The 15,387-nt window shown below is 42.4% G+C and overlaps 2 protein-coding genes across 2 annotated transcripts; one reads left to right on the forward strand and one right to left on the reverse strand.

Annotated features, from left to right (window-relative positions):
• The first annotated feature begins 4,437 nt into the window (after positions 1–4,437).
• On the forward strand, positions 4,438–5,379 carry LOC134640753 (olfactory receptor 4B13-like). The gene has a single exon (XM_063492651.1). The coding sequence runs from the start codon at positions 4,438–4,440 to the stop codon at positions 5,377–5,379; it is 942 nt and encodes a 313-aa protein (XP_063348721.1).
• Positions 5,380–13,658: 8,279 nt separating this feature from the next.
• LOC134641820 (olfactory receptor 10J5-like) lies at positions 13,659–14,585 on the reverse strand. The gene has a single exon (XM_063494422.1). The coding sequence runs from the start codon at positions 14,583–14,585 to the stop codon at positions 13,659–13,661; it is 927 nt and encodes a 308-aa protein (XP_063350492.1).
• Positions 14,586–15,387: the final 802 nt, after the last annotated feature.

The raw sequence follows: 15,387 nt of genomic DNA on the forward strand, positions 1-15,387 counted from the left end.
AGTTAGCGGCCATCCAGGTCTTTATGTCTTTAAGACATTCCTGCAGTTTAACTAATTGGTGTGTGTTACCTGGCTTCATGGATAGATAGAGCTGCGTATCATCTGCATAGCAGTGAAAATTTATGCTATGTCTTCTAATGATGCTGCCTAGGGGAAGCATGTATAATGTAAATAGAATTGGTCCTAGCACTGAACCCTGTGGAACACCATAATTGACCTTAGTGGGTGAAGAGGACTCTCCATTTACTTGAACAAATTGGAGTCTATTAGATAGATATGATACAAACCACTGCAGTGCAGTACCTGTAATACCTACAGCATGTTCTAATCGCTCTAATAAGATATTATGGTCAACAGTATCGAACGCAGCACTAAGGTCTAGCAGGACAAGCACAGAGATGAGTCCACTGTCAGAGGCCATAAGAAGATCATTTGTAACCTTCACTAAAGCTGTTTCTGTGCTGTGATGAGCTCTGAAACCTGACTGAAACTCTTCAAATAAGCCATTCCTCTGCAGATGATCTGTTAGCTGTTTGACAACTACTCTTTCAAGGATTTTTGATATGAAAGGAAGGTTGGAGATTGGCCTACAATTAGCTAAGACAGCTGGGTCTAGAGATGGCTTTTTGAGTAAAGGTTTAACTACAGCCACCTTGAAGGCCTGTGGTACATAGCCGATTATTAGAGATAGATTGATCATATTTAAGATTGAAGAATTAATTAATGGCAGGACTTCTTTGAGCAGTTTTGTAGGAATGGGGTCTAAAAGACACGTTGATGGTTTAGAGGAAGTAATTATTGAAGTTAACTCAGAAAGATCAATTGGAGAAAAAGACTCTAACTTAACATCAATGGTACTAAAAGTAGCTGTAGATAATATTACATCTGTGGGATGATTATTGGTAATTTTTTCTCTAATGATAAAAATTTTATTTCTGAAGAAGTTCATGAAGTCATTACTAGTTAACGTTAAAGGGATTGTTGGCTCAGTAGAGCTCTGACTTTTTGTCAGCCTGGCTACAGTGCTGAAGAGAAACCTGGGGTTGTTCTTATTTTCTTCAATCAGTGACGAATAGTAAGATGTTCTGGCTTTGCGGAGGGCTTTCTTATAAAGCAACAAACTATTTCTCCAGGCTAAATGATGATCCTCTAAATTTGTGACACGCCATTTCCTCTCCAGCTTACGAGTTATCTGCTTTAGGCTACGTGTTTGAGAATTATACCACGGAGTCAGGTACTTCTGATTTGAGACTTTAGTTTTCACTGGAGCTACAGTATCCAGAGTCGTACGTAGTGAGGAGGTAAAATTATTAACAAGATAATCGACCTCTGTTGGAGTAGCGTTCAGGTAGCTGCCCTGCTCTATGTTGGTACAGGGCATTGAAGATGATAACAGTGGGTGGATTATATTCTTAAACTTAGTTACAGCACTTTCAGAAAGACAAGCTATTAAGACTCGACTGTACACTGTGTTCGTGTTTTCCTCCGGAAACAATAAGTTCTGTTGGAGCAGCCTTTCAACGCCTCTCTCTGTCTCTGGCAAGCAAAGTTGACCCAGACAACAAAGTAAAGCTAGTTTTCGGCTACGAGCCCGACACAAACCCGACGTATTAGCCAGAGGTCCCTTTACTACGGTTCGGAGCGGCGGACCTTCAGTAACAGTAATAAATCACACAGCAATAGTACATTCACGTAGTTGTAAAAAGCATGATAATATATTAAGTAATCCAAAGTATTCAGAATACGTTACCCTCATTGAGTAACGTAACGGAATACGTTACAAAATACATTTTGGGGCATGTAATCTGTAATCTGTAGTGGAATACATTTTAAAAGTAACCTTCCCAACACTGGCCGCAGCGCAGTATAAATATGTAAAAGAAAATACAAAACACAACTCGACTAAGAGATTATTCAGTGATAAAATAAAATGATTAAAACTACATAAAAGAACATTTGCAGGACACAGACACTAACTAGGGAAAGCTAGATTGAATAAGTGGGTTTTCAGTCGCGATTTAAAAGGTGGGTGATTATGGGTGGTGGGTTCACATGCTTTAAATTTTGTTACGACCCGGCTCAAAAGCCGCAACATAAAAGGAGATGAACACCAGATTGTGGGTGAGAAGAGGTTTTATCTTAAAATGGAATACCAGGTTGGCTAAAATGGCTGGTGCCACCAAGGCAAAAACAAGTGAGCTCCCTGGGAAGCTTGCCTCAGGTATGCTTTTATCCACACCTGACTAGGTGTGGCCAATTAGCACCAGCTGAACACATTGAGATGATTAGGGGCTGCAGAGGGACGTAACACCTCCTCCCTCAAAAGGGTTCCTCTAGGACCCCTAAATTTATTAAAATCCCCTCTGAAGCCTTCAGGTCCTTGACCCACAAACCTGAAATAAAAGTAAAAGCTAACAGAAGCACAGTGTTCACATTATTGTTGGCATCTGTAAACATGGATGGGCATGAGGATTTGAAGTTGCCACACTGAACACACACAAAAAGTAACATGTGACCAACTCAAAGGAGCACAACAGTCACAAACCCAAAATGATTACCTGACCTGCTACAACACAAAACCAAAAGTAGCAACAAATAATCACAACTAAGTGATCTGTTGTCTCCACCACACAAACAGTCACATACAAGTGGCCCTATACCACAACAAGTTACTTTAATCCAAAAAGTTCAGTAAAGCAAGCACACTAGTGACCAACCACAAAATGGAGAGCTATGGCCACACGATGATCACATCAAGGGCGGCTCAGCACCCCTCAGTGTTATTGCCATCACCTGGCCAGCAACACTCACAAGTGATCCAACAAAAGTAGCCATATTCCCCACAACACTAAAGGTCACAGCACAAAACACTCACCACACGAGGATCTCATTAGCATCCATCAACACTGACATATGCACACACATGGTGTACACACAATGCCAACTTAAAAACAGCCTACCCCCTCTCAGCTACAGACCATAATTAATGAATGGTCTCAAACCTCCTGCCAAGTTTGGTGCCACTGATTTACTATGTGCAACTCCCAGCCTAAAACGCTAAAAACAAAACTTGACCTGTCTAGTCTTCAGTGGTGTACCGGGCTCGAGGCAACTTTAAACGCGAACTCGAGAGCAGGCAGCAGACCAGAGATATAGTCTCCTACCAAACTCTGAAGCGTACCCCCACCCAGGATACCCACCAAACACAATAAACTAAAACAACAAAGCAAAACAACAAACAAGTGCTTCAATGGAAGGGCAGCACAGCCACCCAGCTGAAACACACTACCTAAAGAGAGTTTGCTCAATTACAGTGAACACCGTCACTCACCCACTTAAAAGCAATACAAAAAACTGATATTCAGTCTCCACTAAAATGTCCAAACAATCCCGGACGAGCCCCCACTTATGTTACGACCCGGCTCAAAGCCGCAACATAAAAGGAGATGAACACCAGATTGTGGGTGAGAAGAGGTTTTAGCTTAAAATGGAATACCAGGTTGGCTAAAATGACTGGTGCCACCAAGGCAAAAACAAGTGAGCTCCCTGGGAAGCTTGCCTCAGGTATGCTTTTTTCCACACCTGACTAGGTGTGGCCAATTAGCACCAGCTGAACACATTGAGATGATTAGGGGCTGCAGAGGGACGTAACACCTCAGTTTGTAACCCTTATTATGGTATAGCCCCGGCAGTCCCTTAACCCCGGCACATGTATGTATGGACAGACTAGAGCCGTGGAGACCTGGCTTGTATGTTCTCGCTCTGCTAACGACAAATAAAGGTCTGTTGTTCTATTTAACTGACTGGCCTCTGAGTTGTCCGGCTAACCTCCACACCACATGCCTGCTAGACCTGCTAGCCGCTCCTTCCTCGCCAGACCGCTGTTACAAGTTGTTGAAGAGCTGTTAGTCTGCTGTCATCTAAAGTGGAGCAGTGTTTGCTGCAGAACTCTGAAAACACACAAGTACACATGAACTTATTATAAACAGTAACTAGACCAAATTTTGATTGAAGTTTATAACTCTTTTAAAGGCCCACTGTCATATAGGAAACCTGTCACGACACATATGATCTTTGTCCTGCAGGTCCTGTCAGGTTTCCTCTGACTCATGCAGCCAATCAGGAGTTTTCATAATGAGATCAGTCTGCTGCTGTGACATCTGCTGAGCTGAATGGTTTAAAAGAAGCAGGGCTTCAGCCAAGTCTGAGGGTGTATGTATGAGTGTGTATGATTTACATGCTGCCACCTTGTTTCACACAAACATATTTGATTGAGGAAGGATTTTATATGTTGAATATAATGTTTTTGATGTCAGTGACTAAATATGATTCATCTGCATTTAATTTGTTGTCTTGATGCTCGTGAATTGTGTTAATTAACCTTCATATATGTAACAAAATTAGTGTTAAGACTGTTTGATGAACAATTAGAGCATCATGATCAACTTCACAGAGGGCTCATACTTCATCCTTGGTGCCTACTTTGATGCCGGTCCTACAAAATACTTGTTTTTCTTGCTTCTCTTGTGTTTATATTCTTTAATAATTTGCACCAATGTCCTGCTGATTGTGGTTATCTGTGTGAACAGAAGCTTACATGAACCTATGTACATGTTTCTGTGCAGCCTGTTTGTGAATGAGCTGTATGGTAGTACAGGGCTGTTTCCGTTCCTCCTGCTTCAGATCCTCTCTGATGTTCACACTGTTTCTGCTCCTCTGTGCTTCCTGCAGATCTTCTCTCTGTACTCGTATGTCGGTGTGGAATTTTTGACCTTAGCCATCATGTCTTATGACAGATATCTTGCCATCTGTTGTCCTCTGCAGTATAACACACGAATGACATCCAACACGGTTTCCGTGCTCGTCGCTGTGTCATGGATCTATGCTTTGTTGCTGGTTGCTGTGACAGTTTCTCTGAGCTCACCTCTGCAGCTGTGTGGGAACATCATTAACAAAGTGTACTGTGATAACTATGCCATTGTTAAACTGGCCTGTTCTGACACCACACCCAATAACATCTATGGACTGATCAGCACAGCATTTACAGCGTTTCTTCCTCTCACTTTAATCTTTTTCACCTACATGAGGATCCTGAAAGTCTGTTTTTCTGGATCCAAACAGACGCGACAGAAAGCTGTCAGCACCTGCACGCCTCACCTCGCTTCTCTGCTCAACTTCTCTTGCAGCGGCTGCTTTGAAATACTACAGAGCAGATTTAATATGAACAATCTACCAAATGTACTGCGTATTTTGATATCACTGTACTGGCTTATATGTCAGCCGCTCTTTAATCCTGTGCTGTACGGGCTGAAAATGTCCAAAATCCGTGACATATGTAAATGTTTGCTTTATTCAAAAGTTAAAACAATATTGAGTTAGATTAAAAAAGAATGAAAGCTATAAATGTGTCTAACTTTATTTATTTTATTTTTCTGTGTACTTCATTACTGCCATAGATAGGGCTCGTTCATTTTTCTGCAAAGTCTGAAGTCTATATCATATAATGTTATTTCTAACTTCAAAACATAAAACAACTACTACATCATCTCTCTTTGGTTAGACATCAACAGGACCTGCAAAAAACACTGAAAATACTCTGCTTTTTGGACTGAGGTTGAAGCGTCTAATCAGGAGAGGGAGACAAGGTGGCAGACAGTCAGTCATGGGTTCTGTGCTCCTTCCTCACAGAACTGAAAACATCCTCAGCTCAGCAAAGCACAGACACTCACAGAGGCTTTAACGCCTGGCCCTTCTGGGGCGTCATGGCAGCACATGCTCAGGATCAGCTGGTGCAAACAGCAGCAGCTGCACAAGTCCCCTCACAACATTTCAATACCATTACAAATTCTTAGCATTATTGCAGTTCACCTTTTTTTCTTTTGTTTGTTTGTTTTATAATTTTTTATTTCAACATTTGTTACCTCTGTGTCTCAGGGCAAAATTAAGAATGCAAAGGTATAAAAGTTAAATTAAACAACCCATAAAAACTAAACAATAAAACCAACAGTCTGCTCAGGTTGTGAATGCACATACTTCATGTCATGAAAGAGGAGGTGGGCAGAGCTTATAAGTGCTGACAGACATCACAGAGTCAGAGGCGTCAGACGCAGCTGGCTGTCACAGCTGATCTAAGGTCAGATGTAGGAGATTTAAAAAAATTTGAAGGTAAAACCTTTATAGGTGAAATGCACAAATTGTTGCAGCCAGCACACCTCACTTTAGACAACAACCTCTGTGGTTCAATGACCTTTGACCCTTACTTTCACTGAGTGTAGAAATGTCTTATCTTCTGCAAAATGACAGTCAAATTGTAATTTTCAGAAACAATCTGAAAATCACCGTTAATTTCTCCAGAGGAACCGGTTTACCTTCATCCAGGAGAAAGAGATGAAATGTTCAGGAATCAAACACCAGGATGATTTCATGGCTGAGCAAAACAACTCTGCTTTTTCCTCAGAGCTCCTTTTGCATAAACACCCCAGCAGGCCAACTGATCATTTCTATGAATATGCTTTAGCAATAACCACATTTAACTAATATACAGCTCTTCAATGCTTATTCAAGGTTTTACTTTTACTGCTGTTCATGTTATCTTAAGGGTTTAGATCAACTGTCAGGAGCTTTGACCTGGAGTTGGCTCTCTCAGCGGCAGAGTATCACTTCCTGTTCCAACACACAGTGGGTTTTTTGTGTAGCTTATCTGCGGAGCAATTTAATAAAACAAACATGGACAACGTCTTATTTCATAGTATAATCTTCACGTGCTTCATCCGAAGCACTCTCTGTGTGTACTCACTCGCTAATTTGTATTCGCTCACTGTGTCTTTCGGTTTTGCTAGCTTAGCTTAGCTCATAACCGACTCACTAGCAGCATAGCCTCTAAAAATTCCCTGAAAAGCCTTCAGTTAATCCAAAATGCTGCAGCAAGAGTACTGAGTACTCCAGTATTCCTTGGAATGCTGCTGAAGATCTGCCAGAGCTGGAAGATTTTGCGGACCAGGCCCTCTGCTAGGTGTTCCCAGCTGATTCTCACTATACATGCAGGAGCTCCAAGTCTGTCCAGCGTCCTCCCTGACCACCTGATCCAATTCATCAGCAGGTGGCAATCACCTCAGCCTCTCTCTTCACCCGAGTATCCAGAACATCTGGCCACAGATCTGATGATATGATTATAACATCAATCATCAATCTTTGGCCTAGGATTTCCTGGTGCCACGTGCACTTATTGATGCCCTTAAGTTTAAACATGGTGTTCACTATGGACTAAAACTTCGAGTTTTTGATGCCACTGAGGATGGAAAGGTAGCTGACAGAATAGAAATGCGTATGTGATGTCAGACGCCAGAGACTTTTCTAAGCTTCAAATTATTTTAATAAATATTTTAATAGGTTTGATCAACCACCCACCCCTCCCACAGCATCGTCCCCCCTGCTGCAATCTCCTTCATCTTCAGGGACTGCCTGTCCTTCATCTCAGGATTTCACACCTCTCACCACACGCTTGGTGTCTTCTGTAATGACCTAAGTGATCACTGTGTTGTTGCTGTTTGTAGAAATGCTAAAATTCCAAAATGTAAGCCGCGCATAGTGTGTAAAAGGAATCTTAAACAATTCAATGAACAGGCTTTTCATCATGATTTGTCAGTAGTTAATTGGGAAAAAATCGGACTATTACCAGATGTAGAGTTAGCCTGGACATATTTTAAGGAAAGCTTTATGGAAATTGTTAATAAACATGCCCCCTTACGGAAAGTTAGAATTAAAGGTCGAGAAAATCCCTGGTTTTCGCAGACACTCGCAGATAACATACACAAGCGTAATAGAGCATGGGACAAGGCGAGGCAAACAGATACTTCCACTGATTGGTCTGTTTTCAAACAGCTTAGAAATAAATGCACTTCTCTTATTAAAAAGGCCAAATCCGAATACTTTTTGTCTGTCACCACTGAGAATCTCAACGATCCACAGAAATTTTGGAAAGTAATCAAGTCCTTTTCTGCCAATAAAATGACTCAAACCTTTCCTAAATTTGTTGTAAAAGATTCAGTCTCAATTAATGATAAAACTGAAATTTTGAATTGCTTTAATGAGCACTTTTTATCAGTGGGTTCCTTGTTTGATTCTGCAGAAACTTTTTTAACAAATTCTTGCCCAGAATTCTCTATGTTTTCTGGAGACCGTTTTAACTTTGTACCTTTTAGTGTTTATGAAGTGCATAAAGCTTTAAAGGCTTTGGATCACAGAAAACCTCCTGGTCCAGACTTGATGGAACCTTATTTTTTGAAGCTGGCAGCGGATTATATTGCAGAACCACTTTCAATTCTATTTAATTTTTCAATTAAAACCAAAGAAATTCCATCGGTTTGGAAATCAGCTTTTGTCTTGCCTTTGTTGAAAGGAGGTGATCCATCGGTGTTGACTAATTATAGGCCAGTATCAAATTTGTGTGTTTTATCCAAAATCATGGAATCTCTAGTTTGTGACCAGTTGAAGGAGTTTTTGTACTCTAATGATATTGTCTCTAAATTTCAGTCAGGCTTCAGGAAAAAACACAGTACTAACACTGCCACTATGAAAGTGATAAATATTATTATTATGGCACTTGATAAGAAATTGTACTGTGCGTCACTCTTTATTGACCTCTCAAAAGCTTTTGACACTGTTGATCATGCTGTCCTAAAAAACAGACTGCTCAGCCTTGGATTGTCAGAACATGCAATAGCGTGGTTCTCAAATTATCTGAATAATAGAACCCAGTGCATTAAACTTGAAGGTCTTTGTTCTAAATTTGTTGCTGTCCACAAGGGGGTGCCACAGGGCTCAGTTTTGGGTCCCCTTCTGTTTCTTTTATATATCAATGACTTGGGTCAAAATGTCTCAGACACAAATTTGCATTTTTATGCTGACGATACAGTTATTTACTGCTATGGATCATCTCTTACTCAGGCCATTGAAACCTTACAGAAAGCCTTTGTTGCTTTCCAGCATTCACTTATCCAGCTAAAATTAGTTCTCAATGCTGACAAGACTAAGCTAATGTTGTTTTCTAAGTCGAAGAAGGTCCCAGAGCCTATTCCAGTGGTGTCCACCCTTGAAGGAAATGTCATAGAGATAGTTCATGAATATAAATACCTTGGTGTCTGGATAGATGACTCCTTTACCTTTAAACCACATATAGAGAGACTTGTAAAGAAACTGAGGCTGAAACTTCGTTTTTTTTCCGTAATAAACAGTGTTTTTCTTTTGCAGTAAAAAAACGTTTTGTCACTGCAACTTTTTTATCTGTGTTAGATTATGGTGACATTCTGTATATGAACGCTTCTTCTTCATGCCTTCTAATGTTGGACACGGTGTATCATGCTTCCTTGAGGTTTATCACCAATTGTAGATATTTGACCCATCATTGTGACTTGTACTTAAGAGTAAATTGACCTTCTTTGGCCATTAGAAGACAGGGGCATTGGTACACTTTTATTTACAAAGCTATGCTTGGATTGTTGCCTCCTTATATTTGTACTTTGGTCACAAGGACAAATAGTGGTTCTTACTCCTTGCGTTCAAATGATCAGCTGCTGCTGTCTGTTCCCCTTGTCCGCACAGAGTTGGGTAAGAAAGCCTTTGTCCACTCTGCGCCTTTTTTCGTGGAACCTGTTACAGAAAGACTGGAAACTGACTGAATTGTTGTCTTTAAATGTTTTTAAAACTAAACTCAAAGGCCTACAGACTGCCTCAATAATGTGTAATTGTTTTGTGTAATTTTTAATCTTGTTTGTTTGTATGTATTTGTTTCGAAATGTGCTGCCTCTTGGCCAGGACTCCCTTGAAAAAGAGGTTTTTAATCTCAATGGGACATTCCTGGTTAAATAAAGGTTAAATAAAAATAAATAAAAATTCACACCTCCCAGCTCCCAGTCATCACACCCACCCCCAGCTTCTGTGGACTCCAACATACACACCCCTCCCCCAAAATCCACTCTTTCTATCTCAGCACTTCAAGTGAGGAACGAGCTTCGCAAGATCAAGGTGTGGAAGGCTGCAGGTCCAGATGGCGTCAGCTCCAGACTCCTGAGGTGCTGCGCAGATGAACTCTGTGGCATCCTAGGTTATCTGTTCAACCTGAGCCTGTCACTGGGGAAAGTACCACAGCTGTGGAAGACCTCCTGTGTGGTACCGGTACCAAAGACCTCCCATCCCAAGGACCTCAGCAGCTACAGGCCGGTAGCCCTGACATCACATCTGATGAAGACCCTCGAGAGGTTGGTTCTAAACCATCTGCGCCCCCTGGTGAGGTCTTCATTGGATCCGCTGCAGTTTGCTTACCAGCCTGGCATCAGGGTGGAGGACGCCATCATCTACCTCCTGCACCGAGCTCTGACTCACCTGGAGAAGCCTGGAAGCACTGTGAGGATCATGTTCTTTGATTTCTCCAGTGCTTTCAACACCATCCAGCCACGACTTCTGAGGGACAAGCTGGAGCTATCAGGAGTGGATCACCACATGTCCCAGTGGATACTGGACTACCTCACAGAACGTCCACAGTATGTGAGGACACAGGGCTGTGTCTCTGACACGCTGGTCTGCAGTACGGGGGCCCCACAGGGATCTGTGCTGGCACCGTTCCTCTTCACCCTCTACACTGCAGACTTCTCCATCAACTCCCCACGCTGCCACCTACAGAAGTTCTCTGACGACTCTGCCATAGTCGGCCTCATCACAGGTGAGGACGACTCGGAGTACAGACAGTGGACTCTGGACTTTGTGGACTGGTGTCAGCAGAACCACCTGCTGATCAACGCCGGGAAAACCAAGGAGTTGGTGGTGGACTTCAGGAGACGCAGACCCACCACACTGACACCGGTGAACATCCAGGGAGTGGACATTGAGATAGTGGACTCTTATAGGTACCTGGGTGTTCACCTGAATAATAAACTGGACTGGAGCCACAACACTGATGCTCTTTACAGGAAGGGTCAGAGCAGACTCTACCTGCTGAGGCGGCTGAGGTCATTTGGAGTACAGGGAGCGCTTTTAAAGACCTTCTATGACTCTGTGGTGGCATCTGTCATTTTTTACAGTGTTGTATGTTGGAGCAGCGGTTTATCGGCAGCTGAGAGGAAGAGGTTGGATAAACTCATCAGGAAGGCCAGCTCTGTTCTGGGATGCACCCTGGACCCAGTGCAGGTGGTGGGAGACAGAAGGACTCTGGCCAAAATAACATCTCTGATGGACAGAGTCTCCCACCCCATGCATGGAAATGTTGCTGAACTGCAGAGCTGCTTCAGTGACAGACTGCTGCATCCTCGATGCATGAAGGAGCGTTTCCGCAGGTCCTTCCTCCCTGCAGCTGTCAGACTGTACAATCAGAACTGCTCCCAACAAACATAGATGTTTACATCAGCACTGTAACTGCAATAAGTTAATCAACCGATTCGCACTACAACCTGGTTTGCCTCTTATCTGTAGTTATTTTTATTTAATTTAATAACTGTACAGTACTCTCTGTATATAGTAACCATTGTCCTTAATGTAAATATGTAAGAAAAATTGTGGATGTTTCTGTTCTGTGTACTGTTTGTTTGTATGTGTGTCTTTTTGGCTGCTGTTACAACCAAATTTCCCCTTGTGGGACAATTAAAGGATTATTCTATTCTATTCTATTCTAAATTATACCAATCAATTGATGAATAACTAAATAAATAGGCTTAATCATTTCCAACACCCTGGAGGACAGCAGGGAGAATTGAGACGCTGAATGGTGCTTTGACGCAATCGTCATGAATCATTTAAATCACCACCAATATCAATTAAACTGAAACAGGCTGTTTTACAGCTGATCAAAAGTTTAGGACCACACCTCCAAAAAAAACCTGTAAACCCCCGAAAACAGAAATCAAAGATCCAAACATGAACTCAGCAATGAGTAGCTCCATCGTTATAGAAACCACCTCAGGTGGGATCTGCTTGTCATGCCAGTAACGTTGGAAACCATCAGGACCATCAAGGTTACATTTGTTCTCACCAGAGAGTAAAACTTTCTCCCACCTTTCAACGTCCCATTGTTTGGTCCAAACGATCAGTTCTGTGGCGTTCAGGGAGTCGAGGCCTTAGAAGAAGTTCTTTGTTTTTGAAGCCCTTCAGTCTCAGATGCCGTCTGATGGTTATGGGGCTGCAGTCTGCATCTGTAACGGCCTAAATTTGGGTCGACATATAGGGCCTTGTGGGTGGGCTCACTAACAGTCTGTTTATTCAACCTCACTTCTGGCCCCGGTGCCCACCTCTTAATTTTAAATACATGTAGACATTGAGGGTTCCCGGGAGGGGCCATGCTGCTACCAGATGCTATTTGGCAGAGGATTGTTAGCACCACCATTCAAATACACTTTAGAAAAGCATGCATCAACACCACATATGAGCGGGTGGAGTGAGGTATGGGGTCTTCTCACACCCCCGTTCCCTGCTCCCTGTTGGGGGCGGGGGGCCGGGAGGAGGAGTTGGCCATCTGGTTGGGGTCTGGGATGGTGGGCCTCCTTGTTGCTGCAGGACTGGGGGGCGGTCTGTTTGTCTCCACCCCAGGTGAAAGAGAAACATCTCCTGGGTCTCGGGGCAGATTGCCCTTCTGGGGGTGATGGTACCTGTTATAGAATATGTACTGGGAGTGTGGGTGTGTGTACAGTGTTCATTTCTGTGTGTCTCCATGCTGGTTGAGACCTGAGTATTGGTATGTGTGCATGAGAGTGGGAACGCATGTTTATGTTTGTGTGTGCCTGTGTCAGGGGTCCTGGGTCATTGACCCAGCATTTTAGTTCATGTTCCGTTTATTTTCCTCATTCATGTTTCCCGCTTCACCGTGCCAGCCCTCAGTCTCAGTGTCTTTAGTTCTGGTTCTACTTCCTGTGTGTCAGATTATGTTCAGCTGTGTACTCACCGGTCTCTCATTATCATCCTCATCAGTCAGAGTATTTAAGTCCTCAGTTTCCTTCAGTTCACCGTCTTGTCATTGATGTGATGTTGTCACTGCCGTCGTTCCCGTGTGTGTTTTCAATTCAGCCAGCCATTCAATCATCCAGCCAGTCAGCATTTGTTCATGTTCTGTTCATCCGCTCACTATAATAAACTTCTGTATCCTGCACCGTGAGTCCTGCGTTTGGGTCATCTCGTCCTCGCATCCACACACGACCCCTGACAGCCTGTTAGTCTGTGTCTATATGTCAGGTTGGGTCTTAGACTCCACCTCTCTTAGAACATCTCAAACTAGATTTCATTAAATGTAACATTTTACATCAAAGTTATTTACTAAAGTAAGATGGAACGTTTAAAAGTTAAACCCAGCATTCTTGGCAGACTTTTTTTTCAGTGTTGCTGAATCTAATTTTAAAAAATTGCTGAAATCTGGTTTGTTTGTTTTTTTTGAGTGTCTCAAAGAATTCAGTGACAGAAGGTCCACCATGTTGGTGTCGCTTTTACCAATTTTATCTGGACATCCTACATGAACACATGTGGAAGGTACCGTGTGGCTGCTTATGTGTTGCTGAATGATTAAAGGCTTTCTCTTACAGTGTTTAAGTGGCTGAAGACTGAATGCAGCCTAACAGGAAACAGCATCCAGTGAAGAAATGTCTTTAAATATTCTCATTTGTTTAATACATCTGCTAAATGATCTAAACTTTCCAGTAGAGTAAACTTTTACATATGTCACGGATTTTGGACATTTTCAGCCCGTACAGCACAGGATTAAAGAGCGGCTGACATATAAGCCAGTACAGTGATATCAAAATACGTAAAATGTTTGGTACAGTGTTCATATTAAATCTGCTCTGCAATATTTCAAAGGAAGCACCAAAAGAGAAGTTGAGCAGAGAAGCGAGGTGAGGCGTGCAGGTGCTGACAGCTTTCTGTCGCGTCTGTTTGGATCCAGAAAAACAGACTTTCAGGATCCTCATGTAGGTGAAAAAGATTAAAGTGAGAGGCAGAAAAATGGTGAATGCTGTGCTGATCAGTCCATAGATGTTATTGAGTGTGGTGTCAGAACAGGCCAGTTTAACAATGGCATAGTTATCACAGTACACTTTGTTAATGATGTTTCCACACAGCTGCAGAGGTGAGCTCAGAGAAACTGTCACAGCAACCAGCAACAAAGCATAGATCCATGACACAGCGACGAGCACGGAAACCGTGTTGGATGTCATTCGTGTGTTATACTGCAGAGGACAGCAGATGGCAAGATATCTGTCATAAGACATGATGGCTAAGTTGTAAAACTCTACACTTCCATATGAGTACAGAGAGAAGATCTGCAGGAAGCACAGAGGAGCAGAAACAGTGTGAACATCAGAGAGGATCTGAAGCAGGAGGAACGGAAACAGCCCTGTACTACCATACAGCTCATTCACAAACAGGCTGCACAGAAACATGTACATAGGTTCATGTAAGCTTCTGTTCACACAGATAACCACAATCAGCAGGACATTGGTGCAAATTATTAAAGAATATAAACACAAGAGAAGCAAGAAAAACAAGTATTTTGTAGGACCGGCATCAAAGTAGGCACCAAGGATGAAGTATGAGCCCTCTGTGAAGTTTATCATGATGCAAAGGTCCGTCACAATCAGCTTAATGAACAATACTTACACCAAACATTTTCATATAAAAACACACATGAACTGATGAGAAATGTATAACTGCATAACAATATTTCACAAAGCAAATGAAAGGAACCTGTCAGAGTTTTTAATTGAAAACCTTTCAAAAAGTCAGAAAGTAGTGAGTGCATCAGACCAGCTCTGCTTCTTTTAAAGCCTTCAGCTCAGCAGACGCCCCCAGCAGCAGAATGACATCATCCTCTGAACCTTCCACTGGCTGCTGATTGCTATGAAGTGTTAACATCATCTTTCAGCTTTCAAACTGGCAACATAACACGGTGTGCTTCCAATGGCATTTACAATGATCCACAGGGAAGGGTGCTGTTTGTGTGCCGTAAATGTGTGAAGTTTTCCTATTTTAGTTAGAAGACTCAACTGCCATGTTGCAATATTATACTGCTATGGTAGCCAAAATTTCAAATGCAGGTTGTGTGATTTATTACTATTACTGAAGGTTACTCTCCATACCAATACCAACTAGATGTTTAAATCTTAATATAAATGAGTAACAGTAGGTGGACATTAGGTAAGGCTGCACTTTTTGCAGCGATCTCGTATAGAAAACTATTCCGCGCGTATATAAAACAGGTCCGCAGCTCTGAACCGTAGCAAAGGGAGCTCTGGCTAATACGTCGGGTTCGTGTCGGGCTCGTAGCCGAAAACTAGCTTTACTTTGTTGTCTGGGTCAACTTTGCTAGCGAGAGACAGAGAGAGGCGTTGAAAGGCTGCTCCAACGAAACTTATTGTT

Source organism: Pelmatolapia mariae, linkage group LG14, assembly GCF_036321145.2.
Source record: "Pelmatolapia mariae isolate MD_Pm_ZW linkage group LG14, Pm_UMD_F_2, whole genome shotgun sequence".
In the NCBI taxonomy this organism is placed as follows: Eukaryota; Metazoa; Chordata; class Actinopteri; order Cichliformes; family Cichlidae; genus Pelmatolapia; species Pelmatolapia mariae.